The sequence below is a fragment of the Haplochromis burtoni genome, unplaced genomic scaffold (genome assembly GCF_018398535.1).
Source record: "Haplochromis burtoni strain Fernald_Lab_line unplaced genomic scaffold, NCSU_Asbu1 Contig_165, whole genome shotgun sequence".
Taxonomy (NCBI): Eukaryota; Metazoa; Chordata; class Actinopteri; order Cichliformes; family Cichlidae; genus Haplochromis; species Haplochromis burtoni.
Genome location: NW_024582526.1, coordinates 556850 through 570877, shown reverse-complemented (window position 1 = coordinate 570877; position 14028 = coordinate 556850). Strand labels below are relative to the sequence as shown.

Genomic DNA, 14028 nt, shown 5'->3' with positions numbered 1-14028 from the left:
CTGCTGCATAATTTTTTTCACTTTTCGGGGTGTCTTTGAATTCAGCCCTCTGCAAGTTGATAATTTTCATTTCCATGAAGCGATGTGGCCTAACACATTATTCAGTCCATATGAGTCCAGATATCCAGCATGATACTTTTCCCTCATTTACTTCCAATGTGCTTGCAAAGGGTTCGCTTAAAGACTTCCACAGACTCGTAGAGGTAATGGACGGGAACTAAATTTCAGTCTGGCTTTAGAAAAACCCAAACACATTTGAGAAAAAGTGTTACTTAGAGTTATTCATGACACTTTGTTGAGTGCAGACAGGGTAATCGTACTGCTACACTGTTAAAAAAACATCTTAAAAAAATGGTAATATTCCGGCAGCTGGGGCGCCAAAATACTACCGTAAAATAACATCCATAGCATTACATTTGAATTCAACAGTTCGATCTTTCCAATAACGGACAGATATTTGTGAAATCACGATACATTTGTGAATGTATTTTAACAATCTAAATATGCATTTCTACAGACAGATGCATTTAATAATCATAAAAATTATGTTTTATTACATTACAGTGATTTAACGTTAATTTACATTTGAAATGTGAACTCACAGTCTCTTTACGTGACTTTAATGATATTCTAGAAGGACAGAACAAAACTGTAAAATGCAGTAAAATACTTTTATATTAGGATTTTTTCCTACATTGCTGCCATACCCGCGACCTTGTGGTTGTTAGTTCACATTCATTGGCCGATGCTTAGCGTCATGTTATTATGTGTCCCAACATCCAATGGCATGTCACATTGCTTTCATGGCCACACCCTCACCCCAGGTGCAGAGGCCTATTTCTGTTCAGGAATGTTGTGAATACTTTGAGATTTATATTAATTGCAATTCCTACCTCTACATTTATTTTTCAAAATATATAATTAGCACAGCGCGGCCGTGCAATGTTTTATATGGTTTTTTAGTTTTTATTCCTATTAATTATATTTCCACTTGTTACCTCTGAATTATTGAATCAGACGACATGACATTTTCAGCACAATTATAATTCAAATACTCCTTTAATTATTGATTATTCTCATTAATTTTCAATCATTTTATATATTTTTCCATAGTATTATATTTGGATTTGACAGATGATTCCCTCACATAACAGACAAATATTTGTGAAATTATGATACATTTCTGAATGTATTTTTACAATCTAAATATGCATATGTACAAAAAATATATTTAAAAAAGAAGTAAATTGTGTTTTACTATATTTACAGTAATGATATGTTATTTTACCTTTGACACGTAAAATCACAGTCTACTTATGTAAATTTAATGATATTCTAGAAAGACAGTACAAAACTGTAAAATATACAGTAAGATACTTTGACATTACTATTTTTTGGAACAGTGTATTTTGCTACACCCGGCAGCATGCAGTCAGTCTTTTATCCCCAACGCTGTTGCACAAACGTCCTTTTACCATTCGGTTGGTACAATCAGTGTCTCATCTTAAATAACTTGTGCTATCCATAAAGTTTGGGACAAAGATCATTTTTGTTTTTTCTCTGTACATTATCACATTGGATTGTAAATCAAACAATCAGTATGTGATAAGTTCAGACTTTGGGTGTTAATTTAAGGGGTTTTACATGCACGGTTTCAAGATTACAGCCAATCTTATCCCCAGTCCCCCAGTTTCAGATGTTCAAAATTAATGAGAGAATCTAACATGAATTTCAGTATAAAAAGGTTTTAATACTTGGAGAAAAAGCCGATGTCCACCTGGAGTCAAATATTCTCTTTCCTCCCGTGAAATGCTTCGATGTTGTGAAGTTCTTTTTCTCAACCATGGAAATAATTCTGTCTACAAGCAGCTTCAGACCTTTTGGTGCACCACACTGATGATTTAGCCTAATCTCTCTCTCTGAAAGATTTGTTTTTAATGATGGCCTCCTTCACCTGCCCTCACATCTCTTTGGGCATCACCTTTAAAATGACATTAATGTTACTGTGACAATCTTTAAAATACAAATTGAACATTGTGAATCAACTTCAGATATTATGTCCACTTCATTTGGCATGAAATACGAGGCAAAGGGCCTCACATGGCCACATGGCCGCAAAACTACTTGTCAGTCAATTGTCCAATTAATTTGAACCTCTGAAAATGGAAGACGGGACACAGTTTGTAAAACCTCTTGCATTTAAGCTGAAAGTCTGTACTTGAGTCTCAACACAGTGGTGCCTCTGCATATCACTGCAGTAGATGCAGTAGCAATAACATTCATTACTTTTGTCCATATATTGTACTGCCTTCTGCATACTTGACATAGTATTTTTCATAAACCTTGAACATATAAAAGGACCAAAAAGTGAACATAGAAATTGTCTTCCTGTTTGTTCAGATGATTGCTGCCCAGAAACAGCTGATTGAGAATGCTGATGCAGTACAGGAGAGGATCGCTCAGGTGCAGAGGGAAGGTAAAGTATGCAGAGATGGATGAAAGGCTGCGTGGCTGGTGTGAGTGTCGTTTTGATCAGGTCTCATGAATAAAAGATCTGCAGCATGGGATATTCCCAAATTCTAACAAATCATCAAATAAGCAAGTCTGACTGAAACATCTAACAGTAGAGCTTAATTAGGGTGACTCCTCAGAGAATGGCTCTGTGAGTAAACAGCTTTGCATGTGGTGGCTGTAGCACTCTCTAAATTGGGTTCCCGTGAGGCACATATTTACAAAAGTATCTCTGTTTGAAATGTTGTTTACAATAAGTCAGCTGTTCTCTCTCACATTTGTACTGGATTTTCTGAACAGCTTATTTTCCAGCGTGTTTTTGCCTTTGGATGATTGACCTTTATGTGTCAGTGCTTTTGCTTTTACGTAAACATGTCAGTCTGGTTTGTACGACAACACACACGTAACTGCAACTGGGATAGCTGAGGGAAATCATCCATACGTTTGACAGCTATATTTCACCTGAATTTGATTTGCCGATTCCCAAGCTGCTCTGCCTCAATAATGCTCCTGCTTTCGTGCTTCACAGGAATGGACTTCCATGAGGATCTCTCTCGGCTTGGAGAGAAGGAAGGACTAAAGGGTCGCAAGCTTAACAAAGCTGTGGAGAGTTTCACCTGGAACATTACTGTACTTAAGGTAAAGGAAGGCAGAACATAAATAAATAGAAACATTTTGTAGGACGAACTTTGAAAAATGTATCTGTAATTTCAGAAGACAAACAGTGACAATAGCCCGACTCCAGGCTGGACGAGGCCTTTACAGACCGGACGCGTCGAATTCGTGCAGATGTTCTGTTTGTTGAAAATATTCCTGGGCTCACTTCCTAATGCAGCCATTGACACCGAGCATGTAATTTCACAGGAAGAATTTTCAGCATTATTTCAGCTTGATTTTTTTTTTAAAACAATGATTTATTGATTTTTTGAAACAACACAAACAGCAACAAATCAGCACAGCCAAATACAAATAAGAAAAAGAGAAGAAAAAACAAATACAGGTACATGAGTTACAGATATACATGTCTGGGTCAAAATATGTACAGCGTTTCACATTTGAAGTCAAGGGAAAGAAAAAAGAAAAGAAAAAAAGGGGAGAGAAACAAAGGGAATACAGACATTAATTATTGTGTTTAAAAACAAAATGTGATCCCCCTTTATGTAATAGCACAGCAAGGTCACGAGGTAGGTGATAGGCAAAGGCTGCATATCCTACAGAATGCATTACAATTGCCCTTTATGATGGCACTAAGGCGCTCCATTGGCAGCACCTTGAACATTTCTCTGTACCATTGTGTAACAGTGGGGGGCAGTCTCTGAATCCATTGAAACAGTACACATCGCCTCACTAAATGTAAAAGTTTACCTAACAAAAGCATCTGTACAGAAGACAGAGAGAGCCCTTCTATAGATAGACCCAGAACGAACAGCACAGGGTTCAGTGGGATCGTCTGGAGAAGGTCTCTGACACCAAGAGGAAGGTCAGCTAGATCAACAGATAAAAGACTAAGAAGCGAAAGAGGGTCACAGCACCAAGTATCTACCGGTGGCTCGCCTTGGTACAGAAAGGAATGTAACCACCCTGAGATTATTTGTGCATGGCAAGCCCAGTAATAATATAAAAGGTTAGGAAGTGCCTGCCTCACCTCATCTGTAGGCAGTTGTAAAATCTGTATCTTTAGTCTAGATTTCTTCCCATGCCATATAAATTTAGAAAGATATCCCTCAATCTCTGAGAATGTTTTTCTGTTGATCCTGACAGGCAACATTTGTATGGGATATAATATTCTGGGTAAAACATTCATTTTGATTAAACTTATTCTACCCATCCAAGACAGGAGGAGGTCAAACCACCTATTGAGGTCATTCTTGATTGAGCCCACAATTGGTTTAAAGTTCAACTTGTACAACTCTGTTGTGTCTGCAGACAGCCTAATACCTAAATATGTAAAACCAGTGGTTGACCACCTGAAAGGAACATTAGGAGGAGTGTCCCACCTCCCCCCATCACCCAGTGGCAAAGATTCAGATTTATCATAATTAATTTCATACCCTGAAAAAAGGCCAAATTGATTAATGATATGTGTCAGTGCAGGAATAGATTCTTAGTGGCTTAGTTTCTTAGTTTCTGGCTTAGTGAGAAAGAGCAACACGTCATCTGCGTAAAGGGAAATTCTGTATTCAGTATTCAACAAGGTTACCCCACAGATCTCAGGGTCAGTTCTTACAGCCTCTGCCAGTGGCTCCAATGTAAGTGCAAACACTACGGGAGAAAGGGGGCATCCCTGACGCGTTCCTCTACCCAGTGGAAAAACATCTGAGACCGAGCCGTTAACCAACACCCTTGCAGCTGGGGCCCCATACAACAGTTTGACCCACTTGACAAATTCAAATCCCAAACCAAATCTTTCCAAAACATCAAATAGATACTCCCACTCCACCCGATCAAATGCTTTCTCAGCATCCAGTGAAATTGCAAGAGCCCTATAATTGCAAATCTTGCAATCTGCACCGAGTAAACTTATATGTCTGTAAGATGTACACAGATCTGCAGGTTTATCCTTCTTTAAGATCAGGGATATATGGGCAAGGTTTAAGGTGGGTGGAAGTGTGCCCCTCTCAAGAGATTCTACATACATTTTTAATAAAGGACCCACCATAAAACTCTGGCCCAAACCCATCAGGGCCTGGAGCTTTTCCACTCTGTAAGGATTTGATTGCATCTAAAATTTCCTGCACCCTAATAGGACTGCAAAGATCTAATCGACTTTCCTCTGATCGTATAGGGAGATTAACATTATCAAGAAACAATTTCCTAGCGTCTACAGTATTTTGACACTCAGGGGAATATAAGTCCTGATAGAACTCTTTCATTATTTTGCTGATAAGTTTAGCCTCGAATTGTAAAACAACTTTCTTATCTTTTAGAGAGGGTATTGCATAAGAGCCCTTTGTCCCCTGGGCAAGTCGGGCAAGTAAGCGTCCAGGTTTGTTGCCCGATTCAAATAATCTATGCTTTGCATAGAATATTGCAGTTTCCGCTTTCTGAGTTAGTAGTTGGTCCAGGGCTGATCTGGCTGCATCTAGTTTTTTAAGCACAGAATCAGACGAGGATTTCTTAAACTCCCTCTCCAAGTTAGTAATGTTGCGTTCAAGTACTAATTGTTTGGCTAAGGTGCGTGCTCTTCTTTTTCGCTGAGGTGAAAGAGATAATAGAGCCCCTGAGAAATGCCTTACCTGCCTCCCATAGAGTAGAAGCACTAACCCCCGGTAAGTCATTTGTAGAAAGAAAAAGTTCCCACTGATCTTCTAAATATTTTACAAATTCAGGGTCACTAAGGAGAGCTGGGTTTAGCCGGGCCAGTGTCTAGACAAGGGATCATAATAAGGTGGTAATAACTCCATTGAGACTGATGAGTGGTCTGAGAGAGCGCATGTGTTGATCAAACAACCCCGAGTTCTGTCAAGGACAGATCTAGAAACAAACATGTAATCAATTCTGGAAAAAGAAAAATGGGGGCGTGAGAAAAATGTAAAGTCTTTCACATGTGGATTACAAACTCTCCAGGCATCAAAAAGACCAAGATCTGAGCAGAAGTCCATTGCAGCCTTTGCCATTTTTGAAGGTGGTTGAGATTTTGGTGGATTATAATCAGTTTCAGGACTCAAACCACAGTTAAAATCCCCACCAATTATTACGTGATTCGGACACACAGAGGAGGTTTTTGCCAGAAGGTTTGAATAAAACAATCTATCAAAAGTGGTGCATAAACACTTCCTAATAGAATTTGCTCCCCATATAAAAGCCCAGTAATCAGAATAAATCGTCTGTTCGTATCCCTTACAATAGTATTTAGAGTGAATGGTAGATTTTTATGGATGAATATTGCAACGCCTACTTTTAGAGTTAAAAGAAGAATAGTAAATTTGTCCCACCCAATCACGCTTGAGTTTTAAGTGTTCAGAATCTGTGAGGTGAGTCTCTTGCAGTAATGCAATCTGCACTCTATCTTTTTTGAGTGAGGAAAGTATTTTGTGTCTCTTAAAAAAGTGATTAATTCTCTTGACATTGAGAGTTATAATTTTAATGTTACTCATTGTAAAAGTTGTCAGTCATTGGACAAAAATCGTCAACCCGAAGCAAACAAAAGACCAATCATAATAAACTTTTAAACTTTTAACATAATTTTTGACGATTTTTTTGGATACGAATAAACGGATCTGACCGATCAGACCTCGGCATTTGGTGAAAGTACGCTTGTAGCTCAGATCAAGCATTGGTACTAAATAATAATAACATAACATGTACAATGATGTGGAAATAATAGTGTTTTATAGTATTATTATTATTATTTATTTATACTATAATTATACTATTTTAGCTCAGGCACACAGATAGATGCAGCTTCAGCTCCTGGATCAGCTTCTTCTCATGAGGATTGGATGGATGCAGAATATCTGTGCCGTACTTTTCTTGTTTAAAAACATCAGGGCCAGGTCATCGTGGCTAGATGTCGACTTCTTTTTTAAATTTTTTAAGGACATATTTCCTGTAACAATGCAATTAGTTCAGTGTGCGTATATACACTGAACACGTATGTATATATGTTACCAAAAATTCATAATTTGCTGTTGCTTTTTCACAGTGCGCTCGGACTCGGCCTTAGGTCCTCAAAGACTCTTGGCTCAGTTTGTTTCTGCATGATGTCAATCAGAGGCAGCCAATCAGAAGAAAGTTGACGTAAAGAAAGAGGAAGGGAGTTAATTTTACAGTCACACTCGGTCAGGCAGTGGTTGGTCTATAAAGGGTTAAGCAGAAATTCTCTTTCATTATTTACATTCAAAGTTGAGCCACAACCTCATAGATTTGAAACACCAATTCCTCCACAATTAATGGTGTAATTCAGGGGTGGGCAACTCCAGGCCTTGAGGGCCCGTGTCCTGCAGGTTTCAGATGTGTCCTTGATCCAACACAGCTGATTCAAATGGCTAAATGACCTCCTCAGCATGCCTTTAAGTTCTCCAGAGGCCTGGTAATGAACTAATCATTTGATTGAGGTGTTTTGACCCAGGGTGAGATCTAAAACCTGCAGGACACCGGCCCTCGAGGCCTGGAGTTGCCCACCCCTGATGTAGTTGCTGCAGGACATCAGTTTCATGACACTTTTCATAAAGCAATAGAACCAGAATAGAACAAACTGAGTCGAGTCCTTGATTACAAATGTGTCGACAATCTCTCTGCGTTTAAGAATTGGCTGCAGTCGGTTTGAGTCGGACTGTAACTGTAGACAGGTTGGCTCCCACTTTGAGACCTGTGTGCAAATTTAGGGCTGCCACAAACGATTATTTTGATAGTCGACTAGTCACCGATTATTTTTGCGATTAGTCGACTAATCAGATCATGCATCCATTGGACATAAAACGTACAGCTTATTGCACCAGCAGCATCTGCTCTTATATAACTATCATTAGCTTACAGCTTTAAGTGTTTAAGGTGCTAACTAAAAATAAAGACAAGATGATAGTTTCTTAAATTTTAATGAAATTTGCAGATTGTTTCGTTGGAGTTTAATAAACTCAGCCGCCTGCTCCTTGCTATCTAAAATATAACAGGACCGGAGTATATTCTTGAGCATCTCACACTTCTGATAATCAGTTGTCTGCTTGACGTTTATTCAGCTGTGTAAAAACTATAACTTTAATCTCAGTCAAACCGATTTACTCAGGAACAAATAAAACACTAAAAAAAGCCAAACAATATCATTTTTAAGTTATCTAAGTGACTTATGTATGTTTAACCTGAGTAGCGAAAGACGGCGGTGGGTTTGAAAACGATTTGCCGGGAGTCCGGTGTTCTCACGGCGCTAGTGACCTAGCCCCCGGCTAGCTATCGAGCTAGTGGGTAACAGACGTCTCCGAAAACGTCGGAGCGCTTTTGAAAATATGTGGTGTCCTGATAAACTGAGCAGATATTTGAGGTTTACACAGCTACATTCTCGCCGAAAATATGTTAAACGTTTATTTTGTGACCCAGAAAGAATAATAAGAGTAACATTAAAACTAACTAGCTGCCACCATTGTTGGAAACTGAGCTGGGCCGTGCTATGAATTCTGGGACACAGCTGCTTCTTCTTCGGGGTTTAACGGCAGCTGGCATCATTGTACATGCAGTGCTGCCATCTTCTGTTTCAGTCCCTTATTACACTCTTAAATCCTACTACTTATTCTTGCGTCTTTTGTGCTCTAACAAAGCTTCAAACGACGTCGTCGACGATTTTGATAGTCGACGTAATCGTGACTAGTTGACTAATCGTGGCAGCCCTAATCTTGTTTGGAGCTGGGATTGTGCAGAGCTGCTACAGGGGAGAACAAGAATAAACATATGGAGCCTGAAATGAGCAGAATATATCAGCTTTTTACATACGAGGAGAATTCCCCCAACACCTCCTGCATACACCCGTCCCTAATAACAAAAGACTATAAAACTATTTAAATGTTACCTTTTGCTTTCATTGAAGTTCATGACTTTGCAGGTATGAGTCAGACTCATGCGTCTTCCTTTGTGCTGCAGGGACAGAGCGATCTGTTACGTGGGGCTAAGATGGATTCTCTGGATGCCCTGAGGCAGCTGGCTCTGGCCTGTGAAGCCTGTGGACTCACCTCCTCCTCTTCTTCCTCCAATTCCTCATCCTCCAATTTCTCCACAGTTGAGCTGCACTACTCCTCCCACCCCCTGTCCGGCCGCCGAAGCAGCACACACGGCAACGGACGCATCTGAGACCCACCTGCCCACCCCCCCACCCCCCGGGTCCAACACACTGCCAAAGATGAAAAGGGATTGAAAAGAGTAATTACAGAGGATAGCAGACAGAAAAAGAAAAGAAAAACCTGGACCTGGGTGTGTAAAGCAACAGATTAGACATAGATTTCTCTATGCTAGAGTGTATTCCTGTATACAGTGCAGTAAATGTGTAGACTAAAGCCTTACGGTGAGTCCAGCCTGCAGAGAGGCTCCTCATGAATGTCTGCCGGTGGAAGAAAGACGTTAAACACAGGAACTTAATTTTCTGAGAGCTTAAATCAGCATTTAAAACTCAATAGTTTCTTCCTCATTAATGAGGAAATCAGAGACAACTTAGTAGTTTGTGACACTGGAGCCCCTGATGATGACCGTCATATTACTGGTGTTTCGTTTCAGAGGTGAAGTTTTGGAAAGGAGCGAATGTAGAGCTGTTAGTTTGGCCTGTCCCTTGGGAAGGCAGCAAAATTGCCTGTGTGTGTTGGAAATGGTGGAAAGGTGCAATAACAGATTGAGAAAACCTCACAGGTGGAGAGCTGCTGATTACGTTAGCCTAGAATTTTAGTATTTTAGACGTAGCTGCAGAAACGTTTGCAGTTGCTTAATATTTAAAAGGAAAACTGAGGTTTAATCCAGTTAGGATGACCACCGATCATGTAGAGTATATACTAACATGACTGACAGTTAGTGTTGTGATCACTAACCTCTGTCCTTTCACCTGAATAGTGGAAGTATCCTTTTTCTGACTCGTTCTCCTTAAAGCATAGCAGTGTCTGCCTAATTTCTTCACAGCTTTCGAACAAAATGAGCTTCAGATGCAGAAAAACTATCTTATCTCAAATATGAAGGCTTATTAATGAGGTTTGAGAGTTTGGAAAGGTTGCAGGTCAAATCAATCCAGCCGTTTGTGTAATGTATTGCTTCTTTCCAGACTGCAATCTCTTAACCTCTGTAGGCCTTATCTGCCCTGTTTGAGGATTAATGCACTTACTAGATGCCCTTGTAACTCCGAGTGCACTCACACATTTCTCCTTCTGGTTTGTGTATTTGTGCAAAGAAAGCACCAGAAGCTTACACACACACACACACACACATGCACACACACACACACACACAACCACACACACACACACACACACACACACACACACACACACACACACACACACACACACAGGTTCTTATTATCTCCACGCAATGGCCTGTGGGGCTGTTGGCATTTGTTGTTTGTTAGTGTGGTAATTGGAGAGGATGTGTATGTAGTACTGCATGTCTGCTGTGTGGATCTTGTTACCACCTCACTATGCTGACATGTGGTGTAATGAAAGCTCAGAGTCTGTGGAGGAAGAGCGGCTTCCTGCAGTTTGGATGAAGTTGACTACACTGGTGTAGCAATAATTTCAACTAAAGTAATACACAAAGACTGTATAACTCAACAATAGAATGAACTGTGCAACTCAGTTATAAAAGAAATCAACTAAAACACATGTGATATGATGTGTGGCAGGGGCTGTTCATGGTTGTGTCAGTGATGGTGTTCTTCTGTGTCTCTGAGCATTAACGTGTGCTTCTTTTTAACACGGGGAAACCTGTTCTTAAACTCTGCTGATTGGGGCCAATCTAGCATGACTCCAGAAACTCTCAGCTCAAGCTTTTTAAGGGTGACATGTCTTAAAGTGGGCCTGTTCCACTTCAGAACTCTAGTAGAGTGGTTTTCGTGATTTATGGTAAATAAAAATATTCCTTATTTGTCTTATAAAGTTGTTTTACTTCTTCTGACCAGCTGCCCTTTGCAGATTTGGGGCTTCTCTGCTCAAAGAGCTGTGTGCCTCAAATGACCATATTAGGTAAATCCTGTCCTGTCTGATAGCCTGTCATACAGAGCCAAGAGTAGAAAAACTGTGTGAAACAGAGCAGTTAGAAGCTGACGCTTACTCACTCATTTGAATATTTGGCCACGTTTAATAAGAGCAGCCACCGCTGGGACCATAATGACAGAAAATAGGTACCTTTACAAACAACACTGTTTTCTTAATTTTGTTTGAGATACAATAAAAATCGCATCATAGTTCTGCTGGATTGACTTGTGATTGTAATCCAGTGCCGACCAACTTAAGTTCCACCTCCGTGTTTGAAGGTGGAGGCATCTTAACCTAACTTAAGACTAAAAGACATTTTGAATGTTTCTTTTGCCCTTTCAGGAGAGCAGGTACGTGGGCCACGGCTAAATATTGGAGCTTAACAGCCAGTGGCATTTTTAGAGTAGACAAGATATAATGAGAAGCACAGGGTTTACTAACTGACTTAGTCCTGTGCAGACGTGTATGTGCAAAGCTACTGTATCTTCTGAATGAGTCTGCCGTGTTTTGTAATAACCTCCTTCTTACCCCCTACTTCTCTCCATCCTCTTGTTCCTGCTGCTCTTCCCGAGACTCCAGGTGGGCAGTGACAGAGCTGGTGTACTGAGTCATAGCCACAGGAGGAAGCTGACCTAATAACATTTCCATGTTTTTCTTTGGGTGTGTGTGAGTGTGTGCGTGTCTGTGAAAGGGCTTCACAAAGTAGAAAACAAATAATGGCGAGAGAGCAAAGGTTGCAGAATAGAAGAAGTGTCTGATATTGGCTGCATGTGTGGGTCGGTGGGCACACCTGCAGAGCTTCGTAATTGGCCGGGAGCAGTAGACGTGGTGACAGCGCCTGCTGTTTGGGTCTATTAATAACACTCTGACTCACTGGAGGCTTCAAGATGTGAGTTTGTGCTGGAGCGCTTATGTTTGTCACCATACAACGGTGCCCTAATTCCTCACCCGATGATGCTGGTTTTCGGTCGCTGGTGTTTCGGGTCCTCTGGAGGATTACTGCCCCCAAGAGGCAAGTTTGTGAATGCTTTCATCGGGTCATAGGAGGTGTTGACTGCCTAGAGCTCTCCAGGACTGCAGGGAGGATCTCTGCATTAATGGTCTGTGAGCTGCAGGTAAACAAACCACAGTACTAGCTTTTCTGTGTTAAGTTAAGCTTATCCTTGGAATAACTCATCATGTGAAAAAGTATTAGCATCCCACGGAAATTTTTAAAAAAAATATATTTGGACAAGTAAACACTAGATGAGCTTTGAAACAGTGTCTAAAGGCGGGGTGTGAGAAAAACACAGGGTTTAAAAACTTATTAGGCTGTTTGCTGATGAGTTTGTGCACAGATGATGTTTCTGTCTTAGAGAACTCCACGGTGAAAATTAAAGTATGTAAACTTTGACATCTGAAGTTAGTATTGATAAATGATAAATGGGGTGGTACTTCGCTACTCTGTGCACAAAACACTTTTGTCTGCTAGCTCATTCCATAACCCTCCATTCCTTCTTTTTTAACCACCCCCTGTTGATTTTCTAGTCTTTACATCATCACCTCATCAAAAGGGCCTTGCATACATTCCAATCAGTCTCTGATCTCACACATAATTAATAGCTGAATCAGTGTCTGGAATCGACAGTCCCTAAGGTAGTGAAGCAACCCCAAACCGATTATTTCCACCTCCAGAGTTCTCATGAGGTTCTTCTTCCGAAGCTGCCTTTGGTCATTCCTGATATAATGACTGAGCAACTCAGCCAGTTTTGTTCTGAGCTTCTTTTTCAAACAGTAAACACTTTTTGTGGCACCGTTAGTTGCAAGACTTAAAATCCTGGTTTGTCTTTGCATCAAATGGTGTATATAATATCATAATATCATTTCATATAAGTTGGAAAACATATGAAATCAATTACCAGATTTGTAGACATTCACAACTGTGAGTATGATGGCAAAGTCTTCAGGAGCACAGAGAACAGCAGAACGATAAAAATGGGAGCTCCTAATGTTATGGACATTACGTTTTCTATGATGGAACTGACAAAAAACAAAAAGAAAATAATAATTTTAAGTTTTAGTTCTTTTAAAATAGGCCCTGTATTATTATTTTTACTGTTTCACCTTCAAATGTTTGCTTGTCCAAATATATCAAGAAACTTTTATGAAGATCATAAACTTTTCTGTGACGTAATGAGTTTTATGCTCTATTTATAAAGCTTGTGATCACTGAGCTGATGCATTGAACAAAGGCAGTATGTAAGCCAAGAAAAATGGCTGCTTGATCTCTTTTTTGGAATTCGACCTCTGTGGCGTGTCAGGAATCTGCACCTGAACCCAAATGTGTTGCTGGATGAATCAAATAAACCAGGTCTTTGTTTCTTTTTGTCGCTTGATCGAACCCATTTACTTCTATAATAGCAAAACATATGAGAAATTTTCCAATGAGTGTCCTTTTATACCTTCCAGGCAGCTATTGCTTTCATTTGGTATCTGTATGGTATGAAAGTCAGCTTCCAGGTTAAACCAGTTCAGTGAACATCTTGCTCAGGTTTATTTTATCAGTGATATTATTCTACAGATGCAAGCAGACAGAAAACAAGCAATATTTTCATCAACACAACAGAGAAAGTTCCCTTTCTCAAAACCCTTTTTGTTCAAGAAGCTACCAAACCGACATCACTACGTACATTGTGATTAATGTGATCAGTGCAACACTGTTCAACAATCAAAACCATCTTGGGACTTCTCAGTAGCACACGGTTTTCTGACAAAAACATTTTCTTTTTTGTTAAAGGTACTTAACAAGTACTTTGTTATTTAAATTTTTTTTTCAAAAAATAACCAAAGCTTTGAGCAGATTTTAAAGAAACAACCTTTC

General features: G+C 39.8%; 1 protein-coding gene across 1 annotated transcript in view; it reads left to right on the top strand.

Annotated features, from left to right (window-relative positions):
- Nucleotides 1-13741, top strand: part of plcl1 (phospholipase C like 1) — a 121407-nt gene extending 107666 nt beyond the window's left edge. The window contains exons 10-12 of the mRNA XM_005933378.3: nucleotides 2401-2476; nucleotides 3041-3150; nucleotides 9082-13741. Of these exons, the coding sequence (XP_005933440.1) occupies nucleotides 2401-2476; nucleotides 3041-3150; nucleotides 9082-9288 (393 nt within the window). The 3' untranslated portion in view covers nucleotides 9289-13741. The remainder of the gene's footprint in view (nucleotides 1-2400; nucleotides 2477-3040; nucleotides 3151-9081) is intronic.
- Nucleotides 13742-14028: the final 287 nt, after the last annotated feature.